General features: G+C 38.2%; 1 protein-coding gene across 2 annotated transcripts in view; it reads right to left on the bottom strand.

Annotated features, from left to right (window-relative positions):
* cdh8 (cadherin 8) overlaps nt 1-26,588 on the bottom strand; it is a 260,812-nt gene that overhangs the window by 85,884 nt on the left and 148,340 nt on the right. For both annotated transcript variants that reach the window (XM_038267329.1, XM_038267331.1), the window contains exon 4: nt 7,694-7,813. In XM_038267329.1, coding sequence (XP_038123257.1) covers nt 7,694-7,813 — 120 coding nt within the window. The remainder of the gene's footprint in view (nt 1-7,693; nt 7,814-26,588) is intronic.

Genomic DNA, 26,588 nt, shown 5'->3' with positions numbered 1-26,588 from the left:
TGATCTGCGAGTGAAACCTTGAAAGCTCGCGAGATCAGAATGGCCTCACGAGGCAAGGGTTGGTCTACCGCTCCGAAGGAGAACAGAGAATTCAAAGTAGGATCTTAATCCTGAGAAACTGACTGAACAGATGATGTTTTGCCGTCTATATTTCCCTACTGATCAAAGCAAATACAGCCAAGTTACTGATTCTATTGCAAGGTAAAGAACAGAGCAGCTCAACACCCAGAGCATAGAGCAGAGTGTCTGACTTTAAAATATGCAAAGCTCCAAGTTCAGTCATCAATGCTTGTTTGATACTAAAACACCTTAGTAGGCAACATACCATAAACCATAACAACCAATAACAAACGTGAAATTCTTATTAAATTAGCCGATTCTAGACTACTTTTCCACCTGCTATCAATTACCTGCACGGTCCAATTAGATTACCCACATCATGACTAATAATAAACTGCTTTTGTTCTTTGCATGGGAAATGTATTTAAGCGCTCTTCATTGGGGATCTTAGTTGATCAGGCCTTTAGTGTTGCACACACACACACACACACACACCTACTCAGACTTCCTACCAGCAGCAACACTCTCATCTCTGCCGATCGTCGTTAATTATTCAAATGAATTCCTAATCACCACGAAAGGAAGATAGACAAACACTCATTTCCATAGATATTTTCCTCAACTTTTTTTCTTTTCTTATACTTCACCGACCATTAACCAAGTGATGAATTGGGGCATGATGTTTATTTATTTATTGAACCCGTTTCACTCGCAATGTGTCGCTGCAAGTGTCAAACGCATCCTAATGGTTGTTTTCTGTTTACCTTTTATTTTCCATTAACATTCATTAAAACATCTGCCTCACTTGAATGAGCCATCTGTGAGAGCTCCTGACTCAAACAAAAGGTGAATGCTAATCCTCAGAATGTCCATTCAGCGCACTTCCACACCGCCGCTGCGGATGCTCTGGAATTATGGCGCCGACTGTATAGCAGGGCTCCAGTTCTCCATGTTGATCCAAGCCCTCCTTCTAATTATGCACATAAATTCGGAGCCTCCTTTTCGTCAAAGTTGTTTATTGTGTTCTGTGTTCCAAAATTATGAGCCGTCAATTTCCATCTCATTCCTTATTAATGTCATTCCACCATTATTTAATCATATTGCTTACAGACACGTGCTAAAAATTCATCCGAAAAAGCAATTAGAGATCCAATCTGGAATCTGTTTTGAGTTAAGTTTATGAACCATGATGTGTCTGAGTTTGTGAGAGGGGGAAGTAATTATTAATATTACTTTTGGAGTTCATCCCTCAGTGAGGTTGCAGAAGACAACAACTTATGTGAACTGGCCCATTTAGAATTTAGGATGAGCAGAAAGACTTGAAGGAAGCGTTGCTTGTTAGTTCAGTCTGACATATGTTTTAACACATCCTGTTAACCAGCCACATGTCACCGAGGAGGATATTTTATTACAGAGAGCTGTTGGGCGAAAACCGGAAAATATGAGTTCCAGTTTGTTTTTGTGATCCATAAATGGTCCATAAATAACGGTTACTGCTATGCTTTCAATAACACTCTTCAGTGTGAAAACTGTAGTTGAAAAAAAGGAGAATCAACGTGATTTACCGTTTGTCACTATGGTGTTAAAAGCTCTGTGTGTGAGAGCAGGTATTTAAAGGAAAACTGTGGATATCAGCTGGTTTTGTTCTTTAGACTTTCTAAAAGAATGAGTCGATTGTTATTTCGATTAATCAATAAATATAAAGATTGATTAATTAACATTTATAATTAAATATGTGGAATATAGAAAAAATACATTGTTTTGAAAAGTGCTATAAAGTAATTTATTCTTTTAGAAAATGTCATGTTTTAAAGTCGTAGGGAAGCGGCTGTTCCAATCGTTGCATTTCCTAATTCTCCCAGGTGGTGCCCGACTTTACACGAGTGACTAAAGTGAATTTGATTGGTCGTTTATCAAGGGGGCGGGATTGTTGTGGCGGAAGGTTCGCAAGCAGGTTTGGTTGTGGCCGGTTTGTCGGAAGCATCTTGCTAACCAGTTAGCAACTTAGTGCTAGCAGGTTCCTAATGGGAAATTCCATTGGGACCAAGTAGCACTAAATTGGTGACTTAGAAACGACGCTGTCAAGGAACGCTATGGACAGCGGAAACATGCAAGAGGAGGAGAGTTTAGTGTCGGAGGTCGTGGATGAGTCTCCTCCGTCATCCATTTTTTATTTAGAGGAGGAAAGCGGGGACGAAGATGTTGTGGAAGAGGACGCCAGGGCGGCAGAAGCTTGGTTTGGTGTAGAAGGCTTCCAGCCGTCCATGTTTGAGCCCTTGCCTCGCAACGCTGCCAGTTCTGTTAGCTCTACGCCTGCCGAAGACACAGACGTCCATCCCCGTGAACACTGGGACGCAACTCAATGGGAAAGGAAAGGATTCTGATTTCTTATTTTAACTGTTGCGTTTAAAAAATTCGATTGACAGATGAACGTTGATATATGATTGGCAGAATTTAGGTTTTCAGGCTCACTTATAACTAACTGGCCTACATAAGATAACGAAAAAAACACAGATTTTGAGACAGGATTTTTTCTAAATAGACATTTTCTAAATTTTGGTACAAAATGGTCTGATAAAGAGAACATTTATATAGTCAGAGTGATTTGACATTCAAATATGACTTCTCTAAGACTTTAAGAGTCTGTACCATTACTCAAGAAAATTATTCTAATTGATTACCAAATTAGTTCTCGATTATTAGATATAATTGGTTGATCAAAGTTAATCCCATCAATCATCCCAGCCCTAATTTCATGTCTGTCTTTTTTGGGTGCTTGAAGGAGCTGAGCTACCGAGATCTGACTTAAGCAGATACAAGGAAGACTCATAGCATTAGGAACAAGATGCTGTTTTACCCATTTCAGCTTTAAAGCCTATTTAAAGAGCATCTGCAATTTGTAAATGTTAGAAAACATTACAACTGTAAATGTTAGGAATTATAACTATGCTGGTTATTTTTTTGTTTTTAAACTTCATATTACAGCAGCTGTGCTGTCAGACTGTTTTCATGTTTTAAGGACTATATTTGATCATCTCTGTTTACAAATGCTGTATATTAATACTGATCAGTCTTAATACCTTAACTCAGGGGTCTTCAATGTTTTCCAGGCCAAGGACCCCCAAATCGATGGCGAGATGGAGCGGGGACCCCCTAATATTGTATGAAATAGTGTTCTATTAAACTGGTCCTACAGTCACTCTATTACAGATGGAGTAATGTAACTAAAGTAATTTCTCCCTGGGATTAATAAAGTATTTCTGATTCCTGGTTATGGGACAGGTGTTGTGAATGAAACAGTGCCCAGCTTGAAAGAGCTCCTGTGTGTTGCTAAATGTGTGCATTGATCATGGGCGGTTCTAGACAGGGGCCAACGAGGGCCAGTTCCCCTGTAGATCATGTCCTGGACCCTGTTATGGCCCTTGTACTAAAAACATAGTATTTAAAGAAATTCTAATGATGATATTTGCTGGAACAGACATGATTACTGATAGGCCCTTGGGATCTATTTTTTTTTTCTATACAAGTTCTGTTTTACTAATTATTTAAAAACAATAAAGTTATAGCTTCAGTGGTGTTGAGATAGCATCCCAGTTTTCATCTGCTCAATGTTATTTTTTTCAAAAAAAATTCTCAAATTTTGCGGCAGAATTTATCCATTTTTCTTGAGTTCTAATTCAGATTTTAAGAAAAAAAACGTAATTTTAACTCAAATTAAGTCAAAAATATGTAAAATTTCAAATGTATGATTGTCTATTGATCTAACAAGAACTAGAATTTTAATAATTAAACCTAATTGAATAGAAATTTCATTTCATGCAGCTCTCTTAATATATTTGAATCCCTTGCCCTGTTTTTTTATTTTTTGCTTTTCTGTGCCCCCCATGAAAACACACTGGCCCCCTCCTGGCCCCCTCGTACATTTGGTCTAGAACTGCCACTGGCATTGATATCTGAAAGACATCTTCAGCCCCCATTTATCTGTTTACTACAGTGTGTTGAATTCATGTTAATGTGGATTTAAAGACATTTCATTTAGTGGAAAAAAAGAAGTCTAATCAACCAAAACTTTCGTGACCCCCATGCCGTACCTCCGAGGACCCCCTAGGGGTCACGGATCCCCTGTTGAAGACCTCCGCCTTAACTGATTGCTTGTACACTGAAAATAACAGTGAAACACAACCTCAAATGAGCAAAACTTTAAGTCTTAAAATGAAAACAATAAGAAAAGATGATTGTCACTCTTTTGGTCTTTGGATCATTTTAAATCAAAGCAAATTGAGATTTCCTTAAACTTAGATTCATTAATATGCAAGAAATACAGATGCTCACCTTCTATATAGAAAAAAACAATATTAATGTTGTTACAAATATAAACAACATAAATTTCCATCTATCAATCAGTCTAGATTAATATTATTAAATCTATTGTATTAATTTGTAACTTTTGATTAGGTGCATAGTGAAATGATATTCTACCCCCAGGTTTCTATGTGAAGGTGGGTGTTTACTTTTTCATATATGGAGCAGCAGACCCCAAAATGTTGTCTCCCATGTTTGCAGAGACCATAAACAAACGTTATATCCACTTAGAAATAAAGATTAAACCGAGTACCCCTGGTTCAGTTCTACTGCTCCAGTAGCAGTATGTATAACCCAGCATAAGGGCTTGTATTTTGAAGCGTGCATGAGTGAGCAGGTGGAGTGGGAAGCAATAGCCGAATGGAGGAGCAGGGGGGTCTCGGTTGCGCCTGGCAGCTTGAGTTAGCGGCAGCCCCACGCAGCGATAATCTATAAGCGTTTCACAAAACAGATGGGCCGAGTTACCTGCAGTCCTGTTGTTTCTACACAACTTTTCAAGCAATAAACCAACACTGTCAGCTCTCCTTTAGCAGGCATTTGATAATGTCGTCCCTTATGGGGCTGTCGAATACGACCCCTGATAAACAACCGTGTAGGAGCTGTGAACAACATATTGGTCCATGTCAAAAAAGTGGTTAGTCATGGATTTTTTTTTTTCAGGACATGTACACTGTTTAATTAGGTGATCAGCTTATTTTGGCCAGAAGGTGAGGAAGCTGTTGTGTCTCCACCTGCTGATTGTCTGCAACCTGTAACAACACCTGTAAAAGCAAACAACACTAGAAGCTGTGACACTCAGGCAGATGCTGCAATACTTTAAACTTCGCAAAAAAAAAAATCATCAGCTAAAGTGTGAAAATAAAGTTGTTGTTTTTTTAAATAAAAAAGGTGGATCTAAAGTGCAATAGAAAAATGAAATATTTAACCAATAGGCTGCTCAGTGTCGCAGTGGATAGCACTGAAGGTTCCAGGTTCGATTTCCGGCCCGGGGTCTTTCTGCATGGAGTTTGCATGTTCTCCCTGAGCATGCGTGGGTTCTCTCCGGGTACTCCGGCTTCCTCCCACAGTCCAAAAACATGACTGTTAGGTTAATTTGCTTCTCTAAATTCTCCTTAGGTGTGAGTGTGTAACCTGGCTCCGCCAGATGGATTTGCTCCGCATATCCATCTGGAAACCTTCTGTTGAAGTAATTTTAGGAAGGGGCGAAAATACTGGTTAGCTGATTGGCCTATGTTGGTGATAGACGGGCCAAATAAACCAATCAGATCAACGAAGCATATGACGTACTAACAGAGCGACGACGAAAACACAACCACAAGCTAGGCTACTCTTGCTGCTGCAGGTAAAGGCTCGTTAGCTCAGCAAATAAGCAACATTTCGGCAAAGGATATTTGCCGTTTATGTTCTTTCAGTGAAGAAATACTCTGTAATTCCAATAAAACTTGCTCGATAGCCACGCTAACGCTAGTTTCATCGGCTGAAGCCGCCATGTTCTTTAGACTGAACTGTCGCGCTTCTCGTTGCGTCACACCTCCACGCGCCTCAAAGCCAACGCTGATTGGACGTTCGTTTGGTGAACGGCTCCAAATTTTCTTTAACGGAAAGTAGCCAGACTGATCTGCGAGTGAAACCTTGAAAGCTCACGAGATCAGGATGGTCTCACGAGGCTAGTGAGTGTGTGTATGAGTGGTTGTTTATCTCTGTGATGGACCGGCGACCTGTCCAGGGTGCCTCTCGCCCATCGACAGCTGGAGATAGGCACCTGCATCCCTCATGACCCCGCTTGCGATAAGCGTGTCTGAAGATGGATGGATATTTAATCCCTTGAATGTTTTCTTTTTTGTCACGCATTTCATATTGTTGTTTGCATGAGGTAGTGTCAGTGTGGAGCCATGCTAGAGTCCGGTCCGCAGTCTGGTTCAGGAATTATTTACACTAATCAATGGCATCAAGAATGCAGACTAGACTTTATAAAGTTCTGTTTGTAAATGATAATATTTAATAAACTCTTTATGGTAAATAGTTCCCATTTAATCACCTGTTTAAAGGCGCGGCTAGCAGCAGTCTGAAGTATGGGTTACACTAAAAACAGAGAGCTACGTCACATTACCCCTTATTTCATTAAAACAAAGTGGTAAATAACACATCTCAGTGACAGCAAGTCAGTGCAACAGACCATTTCTTTTATCATGATAGATATCTCTGTTTATTGATAATCACATGTTGCACATATTTTACTCTTAATGGAGGTCTCTTCCTGTTAAAAGGGAGTTTTTCCTCTCCACTGTCGCTACAAGCATGCTTAGTGTGAGGGATTGTATTTGAGTCAATGAGTCAATGCAATCAACTGGTTTTCCTTAGATAGAAAACTTTGAATCCATTTGACTGGATGATCTGGTTGAACTGTAAAGTGCCTTGAGATGACATGATGTGAATTGGAGCTATAGAAATAAACTGAATTGAATTGAATTTTTATTTAGTAACCAAGGTTCCTCTTCTTTATGTCTTCGAAATATTACTAAATACTTTATTTAGAACCTCAACACAAACATATCATCTAAAAAGCACACCTTCACCTAAGATAAAACTGTGATCTCGGTTAAAAAGAAAGGGAGCGAATAATTCTTGCATTCTGAAATGTTCTGAAAGATTTTCTCTAAAAATGTTTAGCAAAAAAAAAGAAAAAAGAGTATCGAGAGGTAATCAGGGTCACACTCTGAAAGCAGATTTCTTTCTTTTTGCTCCTATTATGGGTGTGGCTTATATTTATCAAATTTCGTAGAACATTACGCTCCCCATTGGTAAGAAACTGACAAAGGGTCTCCAAGCTCTATTATAAGCTCCTATTAAGTCTAATAAAAGAATATTTCTGTCTCACAGAGACTTTAGTGAGGCCGTATCGAGAAAGGAATAGGAGTACAAAGAGCTTTCCTTGTTCTATCGAGGTGTCCTGCTTTATGTCTTCATTTTAGCAGCGGTGGTGGATTAAATTTTACTTTACTTAAACTTTACTGCATAATGATGTAAATAAGATGCATTTATTAAGGTGTCCACTGTTTCTACTGCCTTTATCATCTGATTTACAGTTATGGTTAAAAAATATATCCTTTATCAAAGCTGGTGTTTTAATTTAGGGGAAAATTGCTTTCAACTAAACTGAAGTGTATAAAAGCACATAAAATAATCTGATAAAACAAAAAAAATAAATTTTAGGAAAACAGAGATGAAGCTCCACATTTAAAAATTCATACAAGCATAAAAATGAACTCACCAGAATTTGGATCCACTGAAAAGTAGGGCTGTCCATCCAGGATGCTGTAGACGAGCTTAGCGCTGTTCCCGTACACCGGATCATCGGCATCTGTGGCTGTTACCCTGGTAACCGGGGTACCTGTGGTGCAGGAGAAGATTGTTACGAACAGCGGCTCTACAGCAATCAGGTTCAAATCCCTTTACATTGAGATGCGGTTGTGCTGAGCCAATCAGAATGAAGCGATTTGACCCAACGTGGGGTTGATTGGTTCAAATGTCTGGACCATACCCGATTGCACTGTGCTTTAAACTTATTTTTTCTTTAAGTCTGCATTTGTGAAAAGAACACAATCGTTAAAAGTGAAGGAAGCAGCAAGGTGTGGATTTGCTGTCTGATCCCTTTCAGTGTAATTCTGCATCTTTTGTTAGAATATAAATAAATGATGCCTTAAAAGGTTCTCCTAAGCATCTTTCTCATTAGATATGCAAATGGAAAATCTGAATACCTTAAAACCAGAATAGGAGGTCAATAGATCACCTATTTTATTTTTATCAAGACCAATTTTCCAATTTTGTGGATGCTGGTACTGTTGTTAAAGTGAGAGTAAACTGAAAGAACTTCACATTATCAGCCTGGATTGGTTACAGCAACGGTGGAGAAAAAACAAGCATTTTACTCAGGTAGTAGTATAATACTTTATAATTTTAGAAAAAGTAAAGAGTACAAACTCTGTGTCTAAAAAGTCTGAATAATTATTAATCATTATAATTATTTAAAGTGGCAATAATGTAACAAATACTTAATAATTTGATATGTTAAACAAATAGCTTATTTTAGTATTTTTTCCTTAATGTCCCATGAGAACGTTCATTAAAAGTTATATTTATCTGAGTAGATTTAGATTATTTCCAAGTGTCAGTGCTGCAGTGAACCCAAAGGTAATTCAAACTGTCACCACGGCCCCTCAGGTCCATCCTAACTTCTAATTGGTTAACGAACACAGTTAGTTTAAAACCAATCAACATGAACAGTGTAAGTAATTATGTTGGGAGTTGGTGACACATGTAATTAAAACGGGTATAGCTGCATTTCTTTAGCAATATAAACTGTTTTACAAAAACAAACCAATCATGTTATTATTTTTATTAACATAGCTAGATCTAGATGTAGCAGAAAGTTTATGTTGATATTTGCAGGGGGTGAAAGTAACAAAAGTATATTAACTTGATTACTGTACTTAAATCCTTTTTTGAGTATCTTTACTTGAGTAAAATTTTTCTTTTTTTTGTTGTTGTTTTTAATAACTTTCACTCAACTACATTTCAAAGTCAACTATTTCTAGTTCGCTACATTTCTAGGAATGGAAGCTGCTAGCTCCTCCTTCCTTTTGGCTCAGCTTAGCTTTGTAATCCGCTGTTCCTGTTTTTCTTTACTAAAATGTTATTTCAACATGGCAGATACACTACAAAAACGATCTAGAAATAAGTAAAGATTTCTTAAATTAAGTGTATTTACCCTTAATTTGAGTAGGTAAGTACCGTATTTTCACGACTATAAGGCGCACTTAAACGTCTTTTTTTCCCCTCAAAATGTGCCGTGCGCCCTATGGTGCGGTGCGCCCTATGTGTGTTGTAACTGCGACTTTTGAGACCACCTCATTGAGGAGATGATGAAAGAGTGGCTGAATGTAAGGAGACCAGGTGTTTTTTTTCCACTCATCACCATCGCTGTTAATACGTAACTCCATGCGTGCCCATCTCACAGCTGATGAGAAAAACATGGGGAAACAAATTAACGCTGTGCTCGCTGTTATTCAACCGCTCGACATCGCTGTGAACCGGACCCAGCAGGTGCAGCAGAAGCAGCGAGTTTACATGCAAAGTCAATGGTTGACGCGCGTATAGGTGCAGCAAAAGGTCCTGCAGCGCGTTTTGAGCAGAAGGCACAGCGCGTCGGGAGCGTTTAAGCATCTGACGCACCGCCAACGCGCTGCTGCTGCTCGAGATGGAAAAATTGAAGTTTTGCTGCTGGACGCGCCGCATCAACCAATCAGAGAAGCTGATCTGGGAGCTGACAGAGAGACAGACACAGCGCTCTGATGACATATGATATTAACGAAAATGAAAAGGGCTGGATGGATGAGGAGATGATGAAAGCGTGGCTGAGGCAGGTGAATGTAAGGAGACCAGGGTTTTTTTTTCCACGCATCACCATCGCTGTTAATCTGTGACTCCATGCGTGCCCATCTCACAGCCGATGTGAAAAAAAAAGGTGAATCAAATGAACGCTGTGCTCGCCGTTATCCCGGGAGGTCTGACAAAGGAACTTCAACCGCTCGACACTCAGTGTGAAGCGGCCGTTCAAAGTAAGGCTGCGAGCGGCGTGGGAGCGATGGATGACCGACGGAGACCACAGTTTCAGGATAAGTGGAAGGCAGCGCCGGGCAAGTTACGCCACCGTTTGCGGATGGATTGCAGATGCTTGGGCTAACATGTCTGCTGGCTCTGTTGTTCAAGCTTTTGCAAAAGCCGGCATTATTTCTGAGGAGCTGCGCTGCACGGAAAGTGACTCTGACAGCGAAGAATGGGAAACTGGCATGTCTGATTTAGCGCAGCTGTTTAATTCAGAAACAGAGGATGATGACTTTGATGGGTTTGATTAATACTTTGTAATAAATACATGAATAAAGCACAATCATACTCAGTTTTGCTCCCGCTCTATTTTTCTACCTGAAAACTTAATTCAACAGCAGCCTCTGGGCGGGTCTCCTCCTCTTCACTGCGGTGGCTGGCAGGTGTTTTTTCATCTAAATAATCTAAATCTTGCAGCTATATTTGCTGTGATCAGTGGGAATAAAGTAGTTTTAATATGTTTTTAAGTGAGAAAGTCTACCTGAAAACTTAATAATTGCAGTCAATTCATCCAGATTATCTATTTCTGTCGGAGGCGCTCAGACCCCCACATACCAGCGGTACACCGGCAGTAGAAATCCCTTCATCAGCAGCCTCTAGGCCGGGTAGCCTCCAGGTTCACCGCGGTGGCTGGCAGGTGTTTTTCATCTAAATAATTTAAACTGCAGGCACCAGGATACCGGTAATAAAAGCGAACATATTCCGTCGGCAGGTTTCAGGATTTTAAGTTAATTTAGGAGTGATCACAGAGCTGTGTCATCTGATGTGTCTCTCACGGCCAGCACCCAGGTTTGATTAATAGTTTGTAATAAATACATGAATAAAGCACAGTCATACTCAGTTTTGCCCCCGCTGTATTTTAAAATATGCAGTAGAGGTATTTAAAGGTAGTAGAGGACATGTACCTGTATATAAAAAACGCGCCCTATAGTCCGGTGCGCCTTATGTGTGTGTTAAATACAGAAATGGGACACATAACTGAGAGTGCGCCTTTTAGTACGGTGCGCCTTATGGTCGTGAAAATACGGTAATAGGATTTGCCAATGGAATTAGTATTTTTACTCTTACAATAAGACAATTAGATAAAATTCACTTGAATTAAGACAATGCAATTGTTTTTTCTTACTTTAAATGATTTTGTTCCATTGGCAAAGTGTCTGACTTACCTCCTCAATTCAAGAAAAAATGCACTTATTTTAAGAAAGAATTACTTATTAAGATTTAAATTTTTTTGCAGTGTTAAAGCACTAAGGACTGAACGTGAACACCACTGGCTTAGAGATTGACGTTCCACAAATGTGAAACACTTAATTCAGATTATTATTTGTAGTTAATACATTTTATTAACGCTTTATTTGTTGCTATGTGGCCGAGTTGTTCAGTAGGATGGATTCTCAAAGCAGAGTTGTAGCTTCTGCATCATAATAGATCAAACTATAACCATATATTCCATAGTGGAAATGTGAGAAGAATCAAGACACTTGTGATTTCTTTTTCATTTCTTTTTAAATAAGAAATAAAAATCAGAGCAGACGTTCTTATTTTTTTTGCCATTTTTATGCTGAAGTTGCTGATGAAGGTTTTCAGTCATCCCGGTCACAGCCATTCCGTAAAAATTCAAAAAATATCCACTGGACTTGGTTTCCAAGATTTGAAGACGTTTCTCCACCTCTCCACACTGCAAAAAAATTAATTCTAAATGAGTCATTTTTTCTTATAATAAGTGCATTTTTTTTTTAATTGAGGAGATTAGTGAGAAACTTTGCCAATGGAACAAGACAAATTTAATTTAAAATAAGAAAAAACAGTTGCCTTGTCTTATTTCAAGTGCATATTCTCTAATTGTCTTATTTTAAGAGTAAAAATTCTAATTTCATTGGCAGATCATCATATTCACCTGCTCAAATGAATGGTAAATGCACTTAATTTAAGACATTTTTGCTCATTTCTAGATCGTTTTTGCAATGCAGGAAACTTTCTCAATTCAAATGTCTGGATGCGCAGTGAGTTTGAGTCTTATATAGACAAAACTTTGTATTGCTTGGAAACATGCAAATGGAAACCGATGAATGGGTCGTTTGGTTCCATCGTTAGCCTGTAATACCTGAAACCTGTCTATGATTGGACTCAAACTGACTGCGGATCCAGACATTTGTATTGAGAAAGCTTCCTGGAGAGGTGGAGAAACGTCTTCACATCTTGGAAACCAAGTCCAGTGGATATTTTTTTTATTTTTACGGTATGCTGAAGTTCTACAGTAACTTTACCGGTGTTTCCTGAAAGTTACACTGTTCTTTAAAACTGCTCTAAAAATTAAACAGAAATATAATGATTTTAGAAAATGCAATTTGTACTTTGGAATACTGAAGTATATTCAAAAGCGAGTACTTCAACTTGAGCAGATTTTTAACTGAGTAACTTTTACTTGTTGAGCAAGATTTGACTACAAGCATCAATAATTTTACTCAAGTACTACTGCTGAGAACTTTGTCCACCGATGGATATCTGTGTTTTTTTTAGCTAATGACTGTTAGGTTTATTCAATGAGGATTATAAAATTGATGTGTGTTTATGAAACATTTGTGCGAGGGGATGCTCCACTCCTGTCTCATGATTCAGTCAGGAGACCATCCTGCCTTGTTCTGTCTTCATGAACTGATCAGTTGTTCTGTCAGAACAATACTCTGTTTGTAACCATGCGTCATGTTCTGTTAATAAAACGCTCTGCGGAGGAGGTCCAGTGGGAGACAGTGTGTTTGAGTCTAGGGTTCAACTGTCTCTCCTTTCTGCAGAAATTGTATCCATAATTGTGTATTTCAGTTCTTCTTAAGCAAAAACCTACATTTTATGAACCCGACAATGACGCATTTAAGTAATGACTATATGTTGTATTTAAGAAGGGTCAGAAAGTGGGAGGGGTTTACAGTGCTGAAACAGGCCCCTAACCAATCAGAGGACAGAAATTAGTTTATCGATCCCTGCAGTAGAAGGGCTAAAATAAATTAAAAACTCGTAATTAAAAGTATATATTATCATAAAATGTAACCTGGAATATAATTACTTGCTTATATAATTGTTTAACTTTAATTGAATCTATTTTTTTTAGCCTGTCTAAATATAAAAAATATATATATTTCTTTTTCTGTAATCAATTTCCAATTTTTAAATAAATATTTAAACTATGATTTCCTTTTTTTATTTCTTCTTATGTTAATGCATTTTTTTTTTGCTTTCCAAATAAAAACGCTTCAGGTGTTATAACTTTTTTACATTAGCTACTCTCAAAAGCAGAAATCAGGTTCTTTATTACAACAGCTTTATTATATTTGTCAAAAATATATGCAAGGACCTTCATCAATATTCCATTTACACCGAGCGCTCAAGGCAAATCAGAAAAGAGATTAGTGCCAATTCAGTCTACCTTTCAGAGCAGCATTATCCACTATCTGGAGGGTAAAAGCTCTCACAATCTGAATTTAAATATATTATTAACCCAATTAAACCCAACCAGTTCTTATTTGCAGTGACCCACCTCCTGAGCAGTCATCCAAAGTACGTGAGTATGGGAGAGAAAGAGAGAAAAGAGGCTGGCAGTCTGAGGGTGGGCAGCACGCTGGCAGGAATGCTGCAGATGGTATGGTAATTGTTTCTCAGAAAGATGTTTAGTGGTGTTCTGACTACAAAGGGAAATGTCCCTCATCACAGGCGGCACAGGTCCTGCCACAGGCTGTTAAATCTGTCCACTGCAGATCAGGGACCTTGTGCAGACACATGCTAGGTGAGAATTTTCTGTCTAGCACCGTGATTCAAGAAGTTTAGATATCAATTTTAAAAAAACTGAAAAAGGCATGACTCCGGAAAGTCTCCAAAAGAAGCTTTTATGGCGTCATTGTGACGTGGAGGCGATCGTCTCAGCAATCAGGACGCCAGGTTGGCTTTTTTACACTGAAAAAACAGCTCATAAGATTTACTTGAAAAAATATATTGTAAGTATTTGCACTCAAATGATTTAAGTAAAATTTAATGCTGCAATATCAAGTTAACACTCACTTGCCAGTATCAAGTGAATTTTACTTTCCATTAAACATAACAGTTGTGAAGATATTAAGTAACATTTACTTAATTACATCCAAATTGTAAGTTAGATTTATTTAAAAAATTAAGTAAAGTGAACTAGCATTTTACTCAAAATTTTAAGTAAATGTTATATCCTTGTAGAATTTGCTGTTATGAAGTAATTTAAGTAATGAAATTATTTTCTATGATTGACATTTACTTTGCTTCATTACGCTACATTACTCACTAATATTAGGTAACCATTGCCATTTTTCTTTTGATAAATGTTACCAAATAAATTGAAATAAAATTCTATAGATTTTATATACCATCCATCCATCCATTTACTTAAACGCTTGTCCCAATTGGGGTTGCGAGGGGTGCTGGTGCCTATCTCCAGCTGTCTACGGGCGAGAGGCGGGCTACACCCTGGACAGGTCTCCAGTCCATCGTAGGGCAGACAGGACAAACAACCATTCACACTCACACCTAAGGACAATTTAGAGAAGCCAATCAACTAACAGTCATGTTTTTGGACTGTGGGAGGAAGCCGGAGTACCCGGAGAGAACCCATGCATGCTCAGGGAGAACATGCTAACTCCATGCAGAAAGACCCCAGGCCGGTAATGGAACCCAGAACCTTCTTGCTGCAAGGCAGCAGTGCTACCCACTGCGTTAATCCAGTATTTTTGGTTTATCTTTATACAACTGGCAAATATTTAAATAGTTTAAAGGCATACTATGCAACATTTTTCAGTTAATTAATGTGTTCTATAACGTTTTGGATGATTAAATGAGTTATTTCAGGTCAAACAAAGGTTTTCTCGGCCGCCCTGGTGGTCTGTAGGGGAAATACCGCACTTGCAATTGCAGGAGCCCTCGGCCCGCACCCACAGGCTCAGAAGTCTCGTGAGAGTCGGTCTTGCTTTACGGCGAGAAATGCTACACGCCCCCAGTGAAAGGCATGCTCGCTGCTAGCGCAGTGGCGATCTTTGTGCAGTTATCATGGCGGAACCAGCGTGACAACAGCGAAAGCCCATGTCGGAGCAGGCAAGAAAGAGGAAAAGGGCTCCGGACAGAGAGAGGAGTCGTACACGGGTGAACATCGGGCAAGCTTTTTCCGAATGGCGAGAGCTAAAATAAAAAGAAGGCTGCAAGGCTGACGCGGACCTCGCGTTTCTGCTGATGCGATTGTAAGTAACATTGGAATGGTTTCTCTCTCTCTGTGTGCATGTTCATACTTTCACTGTGTTAGTCATTCGTTGCGTTCGCCTGTCTGCTAAGCTCAAAACAACCGCGCCTGGCTTGATTTTATGTATACACATGCATATTTTTATCCTGTGCGGGCAGTGCTTTTTTTTAATTTTATTTTAATTTATTTACTTTTATTTATTTTAGTTATTTTATCTTTTTGTGCAGCACTTTGGAAACCTTGTGTTTATTTAAACCGTGCTATATAAATAAAGTGGATTGGATTGGATTGACGGAGAAACCAGGAGAACAGCTGTGCATATTTACGACAGTGCACTTTTACTTTTGCCCTCTTGGGGGGAGCCTCGTTGGAAAATCAACACCGGTTGCATAGTATACCTTTAAGAAAATCTAATTAAAATTTACTCTTCTTCCAAAATGCATGTATTACATTAAAAAAATGTTTAATTTTACTTCAGAAACTCTAGTTCTTACAGAAGCTTAAAAATTCTAATTAGAACTTATTACAAATACTCTAATAGAGTTTACAACACCAAAAAAGTCATTTTTATCAGCGTATGTGCCCCCAGCTGGTCAGCATTGACAGCTTTAGCTGTTGATTATCTTCCTTTGGACAATAATCTGTAGATTCTCACTGAGGTCTGGACACTTTGCTGACTAATCCAGCACAGTGAAAATATACTTATTAAATCAGGTTATGATATCTGTGACCATCAAATGAATCAGGTGTTTGAAAGCTGGGGAACATCTGAAACATGCAGGGTGTGTTTGAAGGTCAGGGTTAAAAAAAAAAACACTGCTGTAGGAGGGTCTGAAGTTCTGCTGCAATATCAAATTAACGTCTCCAGGAAGTTCATCAGTAGACAGATTATGTTTGGCAATGTTTCTGGTGCAGTATAGAAAATAAAAGAATAGAATTCTGCCAAAACACTGAGATGCTCCATTCAGCTGCTACTGCCTTTGAGGCATGCGACACCGAGGCTCTGGAACAACCTGCCCTGTAACAATCCATCTGCAGGATCTTTTGCAAGTTGAAGTGGACATCTGGTAAAAAAATAAATTAATTAATTAAAATAAAAACTAAATAAAAAAAAAAGAAAATCTATTTAAATTTTTAATTACATTTCTACTACTTTTATTTTCATTGTATTATATTGCATTGTTTATGTATTTTAGCTTTTAAGTTTTTACCTTATTTCCTGTCTCTGTGATATCTGTGCAGCAATTTGGTCGACCCGGGTTGTTTTAAATGTGTAAAGTTTGAGTTGAGTAGAGAACAGAGTAGAAATAGAATATAAAAGAATAGAATAAAATAGAATTCAAATGTATTGCACACTGTGGCAAGTACAAAGCAACGAAATGTAGTTTGCATCTATCTATAGAAATGGCACAGAATGTGACAGTTCAGTCACACATTCTGGATATAACTCTTTATATCTCTTTATGACTTTTGTTTTATTATTGTTATTAAGCAAGGGATATATTTTGTTAAACACACATTTTAAGAAATATAATCCAGAAATTATACTATTAAAAAGTCCTTAATAAAAAAATTTTTTTGAGAGTAATTTTGCTGTTTTCTTAGAATTAAATAAATATTATTTCCTCTTTCAGTTTTTTTTTATAATGCATTTTCCTTTTCTTCATCAGATTCAGTTTAACTCAGTGCATTCTTTTTAAATTACATTTAGCAGATCTAATTTTTCTTCACTTGCAGCCCAATACAAAGGCTTTCTTTTGACGCGCACATTGACCAATAAAAATATTGATCCACTCAGATGGACAAAAATCAGCTTCACGTCTCACTGCAGAGGAAAGCGCGCTCCTGGAAGCGAAGAGAATGTTAAACACTTGAAAATAATGCAATTATTTTAAAAAAAAGATATTCGGAAAAAAAAAGAAGAAATGAAATATGAAAAAAAGATTTCTCTTTAAAGAAAAAGAGTATGAGAAACAGCTAAATTTCCCAGAAAACATTTTATTGATTATAAATTTTTTTAAACTATTATTTCTGAATAGCAGTCTTTTTCAAATTTCCATTTTATTATTGTGTTATTTCCTTTAAAGTATAATGGGGGGGGAAAAATCCCTTCATAGATCTTGAAGCAATGATTCCGGCCTGAGTTTAAACCTCATTAATATCCCAAAAACCTGTAGAGTATTTGTTTCCTGATCCTGTCAAGGCTAAGACTTTTTTATTTTGTGTGCCTGGGTGCAAAACTCAGATCTTTCATTGAATTCCCTGGAGTGTCTCACAGACTGTCACTTTATAACACTTGTGTATCAAAAATCATTTTATTTCCATTATAAAGCATTAAACTTTTCAAAGAAACTGAACTTGAGGTTTTATAAGACTCTTAAAAATGTGTAGAAATAAAAGGTGGAAATCTATCATTGTATGAAAATGGAATCAATATAAGATGGGCTGGATTTTTGAGACTGAATTACTGAAAACTATTTTATTTTGAGTAATGGAGGCCTGAGCAAGTTAAATTATGCAAAAAAAATGAAAAACAGATATTTGAAATCCAAATAAAACGATTTGTTCAGCATTTAACCACAGAGAAACAGAACCCGATCTTCAGCAAAAACAGCACAAAGGATAAATACCACATCCATGTCGCAGCTTTTTTCTCCCTCTTACCTCCATAACCAGTTTGTGCCGTCAGCTGAACGTGTCAGGGATTGATTAATAGTCACCGCCGTGTCTGCGGTATTGTAACAGCAAAACAGAGCAAAAGCAACCTTTGCACTCTAACTGCAGAAGCAGTTTCACTGTTGCAACCCAATTATTTCACAGTGAGGGAGCCTCAAGTGGTCCTCTGAGACAAAGGTGTTCCAGTAATTCATAGTCTTATGATGACCCACGCTGTTGTGTTGCCAAAGTTACCATATACATTTCATACCGCTTGTTATATGCCTATTGCAGTGTTTTAGATCAGCACAGATCAATGTGCTGTTTGTTTTTTCATTCTTTTTCTTTTTTCTTTGCTTGCTGCACTATAGCGTTGGCCAAAAAAGGAAAATATATAACTGGATTTCAGCTTCTGAGTTTTTCTACCCTACTATGTTTATAACTAACAATGAAATCCCCGCTCCATTTATCACGAGCAGAGGCAGCAGATGTGTTATCCAAAAAAAAAAAATGCTTTTTAAGTTGATCTTCTGAGAGTAACACAAATTTTCCGTCTTGGGTTTTCATTCCATGATTTAGATACATAAGAGTCTGCGGTTATTGATAATGATGATTACAGTAAATTGCTAGCCCAAATAACCCCAGTATTGTGTATCTGCTTTTCAGGCGAAGGGAATTGGAAGATAGACTCTCTAAGGCACAGAAAGCTCCAGGATTGCTCCGTCCTACCTATGTAATACTTTAGCATTCACCATTTGATCACCGCCTAACAGAGCTGTCATAGATTATTTCAAGGCAGTTGAACTGGAGAGCAATAGGCAAAACAAGTCTGTTGTTGTCTCCCATTGCCCAGAGGCAGAACCCCAGGAGCAGAAGCAATGAATTGGTATTTAATTATTTTTAAAAGGCTTAAGTGTCCAATTCAGCCATTGTTACTAAGTCAAGGAACAAGACTGTAAAACAGGAGGAAATGAGGAATAGAAAATTACCCATCATTCATATGTAGGGGCTATCTATGTGTATATATGTGTATATATTATATCTCTTTTTATTCTTATTTTTATCATTATATTGTGTAGTTGGATGTGTGTATATATATATATAAAACTGTAACTGGAGCGTGTAACATAAGTAATTTCCCTCTGGGATTATTAAAGTATTTCTGATTCTGATTTAAGTATTAAAATGAACTAGTTAGCTAAATTATTATAGTAGATTAAATAAATATATAGATTAAAAATAAATTACAATCCTTTAGTGATAACCATAGAAACTATTAAGCAAAAATTATTAGAATTTAAACTTTTTAATTTAGAGGGTTTCAGGGTGTTTTTAGGGTGACCCTAAGAAGTCCCAGCCAGGATTGATCAAGTCCCGCCTTGTGTCATAAAGTCACTCGAGAACATAAACAATAATATTTAGTTAATAGCTTCTCACTATCGGATGCTATACTTTACTCTTCGAAATAGATGCAAGTGCCACTAAAATATAGCACTAATCTAAAAAGCATTCCTAAATCTGCTATGCTATGCAGACACTTTGGCTGCACTGATTCTGCTTCATTCTAGCTCTATTCTCCCACTCTGCAGAATCTGTTAGTTCAATCTCTAACGTTCTGCTCTCTCTGCTTTTCCTCAGAGCAGCTTCATCTGGTCTGTTCCTGTTTGGCTGTGACGCATGGGCGTAGGTTTGCATAGGGACCATAGGGACATGTCCCTACCAAAATTTTGAACCGACCTAATTGTCCCTACCAATAATTGGATGTGAGCAACATGTTTATAATTTACAGCAGTAGTTGTTCCAGCAGTGGCTTCTTTTCCTCTCGCAGCTCCTCTGCCTGGTCTCTCCTGTCCCTTTCCTGTAGCAGCGCATGGAAATGTGCTGCGCTGTTTAACTCCACTCTCATTGGTTGTTCTGCCTTAAGTTCCGCCTTCTCTCTCTCTGATTGGCTGTTTTCTAGTCCGCGTGTGCTTGGAGCGCAACATTGAAAATTTATTCACACTAGAATGCTGCGGTTACTACAAATAATATTAGGCTACAGAACTAGTCCCAATAAAAAAAACGAATATCATGTACACTAAAAAACAAAAACCTTTTTTTTTCTTTTATAAAACGAAATATTCTGAGTCAGCCAGGAGTTCTGAAGACTGCTGGAAAAATGGGCAAATAAAGGCTGTAAGCCATCAACATTTCTGATTCTTAGCCACAGCCAACTAAAAAAGAAAATGTGAGGGTTTCCTTTTTATCGATATTAAGTTGATATTACTGTTTTCATTTTTTTGTTTTTATTTTTACAATTTTGATATAATAACTGATCTAAGTGGGTTGCTCTGTGGGAAAAGGCACATTTTACATTTATATTACTGTATGTTTTAAAGTTTCTACACTCCAGTTAATGATGAATCACTTACTAAATTAGTTGACGATTATTGAAATAATCAATTAATATGATTCATTTTTTTCAGCCCCAGATGAAATACATGAAATGGGCGACACAGAGTAACTACAGCCCAGATGTTCAACTTTTATAGTGAAGTTCATATTTTAATGAATGTATTATTTTTGCTTGATACAGAGAGAGAATAGTAGGTACAAATATTAGAGTGGGGTTTAACTCTGCACAATTCTATATCTTCAAAAGAAAATACTGTATTTACCTTCTCTCTTAGTCGTTCAAATGAAACCGTTTTCAAAGTGGAAAACAGTCCTAATTCCACATTCATCAGAGCCGGTGATACTTCAAACATTGATAAACAGCATCTAATGAGTGTAGAGCTTATAACATTTTTATTAATGGAGCAAAATGTTGCTTTTCTCTTTTAACAATGGATTCCTCTTATCAGTACGGATGCTCACATCGAGCATTAAAAAGGGCATGCATATTGCATAGCACCAATGACACCAGACCAATAGTGTCCCTACCAAAGTTCAAATCAAACCTATGCCCTTGCTGTGACGCCATCCTGGAGAGAAATATCAGCTGTGCTGCTTCCATCAACACCCTTGTTTATAGATGCTGGAGATCAGCCTGTTTTCCAGTGTAGTCCTGTTTCTCTGACCGTGACTGAGTGGATGTGCTCTCTTCATCCTCTGGCATGGGAGCTGGCTCGGAGCTCGTCTGCTTCTGTCTCCTTGAACCCCAGTGGGCCTCAGCAGATGGCCGCTCACACTGAGCCTGGTTCTGCTGGAGGTTTCTTCCTGTTCAAAGGGAGTTTTTCCTCTCCACTGTCGCTACAAGCATGCTTAGTGTGAGGGATTGTATTTGAGTCAATGAGTCGATGCAATCAGCTGGCTTTCCTTAGATAGAAAATTTTGTATCAATTTGACTGTATGATCTGGTTGAACTGTAAAGTGCCTTGAGATGACATGTGTTGTGAATTTGGCGCTATAGAAATAAACTGAATTGAATTGATGAAGATTTAATCCTCTTAGAATATACAGTTTAAAAAACTTTTTTCTTTATTCATAAGAAACAATAAATAGTGGATTTGTATCTTTTTAATCAATGTTGCTAAGTTTTCCTCATTGAGTTAAGGTATTGTTATTACCACTAGCTGCGAAATGGTGGATTGGCTAAATCAACAACACCCTGATTCTAGATAAACATGTTCAAACCTGTTTTGTTTTCTTCTCTACCATTGTTTGACCAAAAAGGCAATAATTTAAAGTTTTCTGAGAAAGAACAATAAAGAAGACATCAATGGTGATCATGGCAAACTCTTGATTTTGAGATCACTTTTTTAATCCTAAAAGCTTTTAAATATGTTGGTCTTGATGTTACAAAAAATTAAATGTTTTTCACTGAGCATTTCAACCTGGAGAGACTTACACAGAGAAATGCTGCAATTAGAAAATATTATGTTTACTTATACAGCTAAAACAATCAAATTCTTCAAAAATATTTCTATCTAAGAACAAAACACCTGATTGAATCTCTCTCTCTCTGCAACCCCTCGCAATGAGCATGCATGTACAACAGTGGAGATGAAAAACTCTCTTTCAACAGGAGGAAACCTCCAGCAGAACCAGGCTCAGTTTGAGCGGCCATCTGCTGAGGCCCACTGGGGTTCAAGGAGACATAAGCAGGTGAAGATATAAACCAGATCAATTCTTTGGCACTCGGGCCCTGGCAGAAGACTTTGATGCCGTGAATCAACATACATTTGGATGAGTAACCTAGAAAAGCATTAGAGTAGTCTTCGCTTTTGCCCCGAACAGTGGTGATGGAATAAGCCAGAGGATGAGTGGGACTGAGAATGAGGTAGGAGATGGGGTGGAGGTTGATGAAAGTTCGCTTGCCTGCGGGAGAGTGAAGCTGAGCCAGGGCTAAATGAAGGGTATCTTGCAAGATGATTGGCTCCGAATAAGGTGCGGCTGCCGAGTTGATTGGCGGAGCGTAATGAGGGACATCGTAGATGGTTCAGGTGAGCTGATTAAATTTACTCTTAAGCTTCATTTCCTGTTTTCAAAGGCAAAACTAACCTAAATTGTTCATTTTACCCAGTGGGAAATTTTCGTTAGCTTCGTGAGACCATCCTGATCTCGCGAGCTTTAAAGGTTTCACTCATAGATCAGTCTGGAGACTCTCCGTTAAAGAAAATTTGGAGCCGTTCACCAAACGAACGTCCAATCAGTGTTGGCTTTGAGGCGGGTTGAGGTGTGACGCAACGAGAAGCGCGACAGTTCAGTCTAAAGAACATGGCGGCTTCAGCCGATGAAACTAGCGTGCGTGGCTATAGAGCAAGTTTTATCGGAATTACAGAGTATTTCTTCGCTGAAAGAAGAGCAAAACACTGCTCTGGAGGCTTTTCTCAGAGGAAAAGATGTTTTTGCTCTTCTCCCGACTGGTTTCAGCAAGAGTTTGATCTATCAATTGGCTTGTGCCTGGCTTGTGGTTGTGTTTTCGTCGTCGCTCTGTTAGTACGTCATATGCTTCGTTGATCTGATTGGTTTATTTGGCCCGTCTATCACCAACATAGGCCAATCAGCTAACCAGTATTTTCGCCCCTTCCCAAAATTACTTCAACGGAACGTTTCCAGATGGATATGCGGAGCAAATCCATCTGGCGGAGTCAGGTTAAATTTTCGTAGCCTTGGGGGATGAATTGCATGCTGGCAGTCATGAAAGGTTGTGTGGATGGGTTTTGGGACAGCCCACGGGGGGAACTGTTTTCAGATTAGTTTCCCCATTTTACATGGGGGTCTAGACATTCCCAGACCACTAATAAAAATTTTTTTTTGTAAAAGATTGTCAAAGGGAATATGAGTTTCATGATACAAAACCTGGTCAAAACATAGCAGTTTTTGACTAGTTTGTAAAAGATCTATTTTTAACCTTGCTGCAAATTATTAAATCTTTTCTAAAGCTATAAAATGTTTCCAAAACTGAAAGCACATCAACTAAAGTAGAAATTAAGTATGTTATAAATAAAGCACCATTTAATCCCGTAAATTCATTTCTGTTCTGGAAAAACCGAAGTAACTAAACTTTTTTAACAAGCAGATCAATCAGAAGATTATGAGGCTTCTTTTCCGTAGAAATACACCTAAATTGATGTTTTAAACCTATTTGTCCTATTCTGTGTTTTATGTGCCTACTTCTTTTGTAGATGATTAAAAAAAACACATTCTTTAGTTTGAATTTTACTATGAAATTATAGTAATTTGATAAGATAAAATTTCTGTTTTAAAATGATTAAATTGCACATATGGCCTGTAAGTTTCGCCGTTATAACACAAGAACGAGCTAAACCAAAAACACATTTTTTTTCAATGAGTGCAATTAGTGATGATTATGCAGATTTATGAAAATACATAGAGACAAAGCTAAAACGTAGCTTTTTGTCACTATCTGCAGTATAACTTCAACCCCTATTTAGTTTTACATGATTGTTTAAAAGCCACTGTGAAGGACCCAAAGGGTCACATGAGGCTGGAGAGTTGTTGGAAGCAGATTCTTTAATCAGGCTATCATGACAGTCTAAGCCTCTTTGGCTTGATGCAAGCAGAGTTCATTAAAAAGTAGTCTAGCCACATAACCTTACTTAAAAAATCCAATCACTTTGAAACCTGGGTTGAGATGCTGCATGTCCACCTAGGGGGTCTATTTAGTTGATCAAATGTACAGCATATTCAGCAGTTTTAGAGAACGAAGGGGCTACAGCTGCATCATCTGTATCCCACAAAGGTGTTCTTTGATCCAAATTGGAGAATTTGTGTTTCGTTTTCAGGAGGCTAATTCCCTCCTCAGTGTCATCGCTGTTTGCCAATTGTCAAATGAGTTGAATGAACGACAACAAAGGAGATTGCACCGCCCAATTTTCAGAGATACAGAGTCTAATCTGCTTTAAAGTTAAATTGCTGCAAGTACAGAGCGAGCAGAGAGCCCTTTACGCCTCCCTAATTATGAAAAGCACCTTAGTCCTTCTGCAGTGTGTTGGACTATTGCATAATGGCTTAATACATTCAGTTACACTATGGATTTAAGTGTTGAAAGAGGGGTTCAGAAAAAAAGAAAAGTCTTAAAAAAAACAGTAGAATCAGTGAAGCGTGAAATAACCCCCCCCCCCCCCATCCCCCATCCCCAGCCCCAAAAGGGGTAAAATGCTCTTCCCTGCCCCTGATATCAAATAATATAAAAAGATTAGGAAAGCCAGTGTTTTTTTGCTATTTCAAATCAGAGCAGATTAGCTTTTCTTTTTCCGCTGATGATCCAAAGAAATTCCAGGGACAGCGCTGAGATGGATACGCTGTGGGTAACGCAATGGGCACACCAACTGGACTGTAGGTGGAATATTGTCTCTGGCGTTTATTTGAAGCCTGTAGCACCATGGCGATTACAATAATAGTAACACAACACTTTCAATATACACTGAGAGGAATGGAAAACTGAATGGGTGTTTAAAATCAAAAGAACTGTGCAGGAGGACTATGTGAGGTCTAAAGAACAACATGAATGCAAACATCTTTCCAATCTGGAATAAAGATTTTATCTCCCTGAAAACAAACAGTTTTCCCGACTTTTCTTTCTGGGCCTTTGGCTTAGCCCCTGAGATTTCATTTTTATTCATCAATCTTTGTTCTTAAATATTCTTTCTGTTATGATTTGTGGACATTAAGATCTAAAAAGAAGCGTCATCTTCTTGTCAGAGCCTGCAGTTCAGCGAAAGGGTGGAGTCAGAGTAAAAAAAATGCAGGCCCAGGAGGAGGAGGGGGTCACTCCAGTGGTTGGAAGTTGGCTGCCATCCGGCTGCTGTTTGACTGGGAAGGGTCATTTCGAATGGCTGCTACTGTAGCTAATGGACAAAAGATTTATAATAACATCACATCTTAAAAAAAACATTATAAAACAAAGTAAATGACCAAAAGTGACATGCAGAGGTGGTGAACCTTCCTGACAAAGGCTGCTCTAGTGCATGAAGATATGAATGATTTAACCAGTTGAACCAGCATCACAGAACAACTTAACTCCAATGACGGCTAAGATGGATGAGACTCCACTGGGAAGGGTTCTGAGACCAAACTATGATCCCCATCTTTCATTTCACAAAATCCTCTTCAATATCCCTATAATGTGGAGGCAAATGTTTTGTAGGTTGATAAAACAAAAGGTGGAACTTAAAAAAAAAAATCTTATTTGAAAGAAGATAGAAAGGAAGCATCTGAATGACTCATGAAAGCAGAATGAAGTTTTGAGCAGGACTTTAATCAGGTTTAGGGCCAAATCCAAATCCATCACCATTCATACTCAATAAAAAAGCTAAAAAAAAAAATTCCAACATAGCAGCAATAAAACAATCATTCAAAGGAGAGTTGGACATTTCCTCTGTTATGATGGCAAGAAATCAAGGGTAATTGTACCAAAATAGACATAATTTATATCTGCTAAAGAAGCTACTTTACTACTTTTTACTTCATCTTGCACTCCAGAAACAGGTCCATGTTATTAGGGAGATGTCCCAACCACCTTTTCGTATATAGAGAGGCCTAATTTGATTTCCAGTTTTACTTAATCTTGATTTATAATTAACGAGTCTGCGAGGCCGTGCAGCCAATTTTTGTTATTTTGGGCTTTCACGCCACTCTGCGTGGATTCTGTATCGACAGAATTTCCACACAGAGCACCTAGAAAAATTTTAGCTACGCAGATGGAACTGTGCAGAAAACATGGCGAGCAGGCAGCAGCTTCTGCTGGTACTGGTACACAAATGTACACATCCAGAGAATTCCTGATTTAGATCTCTGCACTATCAACACATTTTGGAAAAACTCCAGTAAATACATTTTTGTTGCTCTCTAACGGCATGAAGAGGCTTTGATAAAGTTGTAAGCTGCTGTGTTTCTACTTCCTCATGTAGTGGGTTGTTGTCAGCTTGCAGACACTGTGAGGGGCAGCTCTGTGACCTGTGACCCGGATAAGCAGAAGAAAATGGATGGATGGATGGATGGATGGATGGATGGATGGATGGATGGATGGATGGATGGATGGATGGATGGATGGATGGATGGATGGATGGATGTTTTTGAGCATACATCCTTCGAAGGATCCTTCCTACATGGGTCGGGTCCTTTGAAGGATGTAGGCCCTGAAATGGGACAC

The sequence above is a fragment of the Cyprinodon tularosa genome, unplaced genomic scaffold (genome assembly GCF_016077235.1).
Source record: "Cyprinodon tularosa strain WSP-4 unplaced genomic scaffold, ASM1607723v1 ctg67, whole genome shotgun sequence".
NCBI lineage: Eukaryota > Metazoa > Chordata > Actinopteri > Cyprinodontiformes > Cyprinodontidae > Cyprinodon > Cyprinodon tularosa.
Note: the sequence above shows the minus strand (reverse complement) of the source record. Positions and strands in the feature narration are given on the sequence as shown.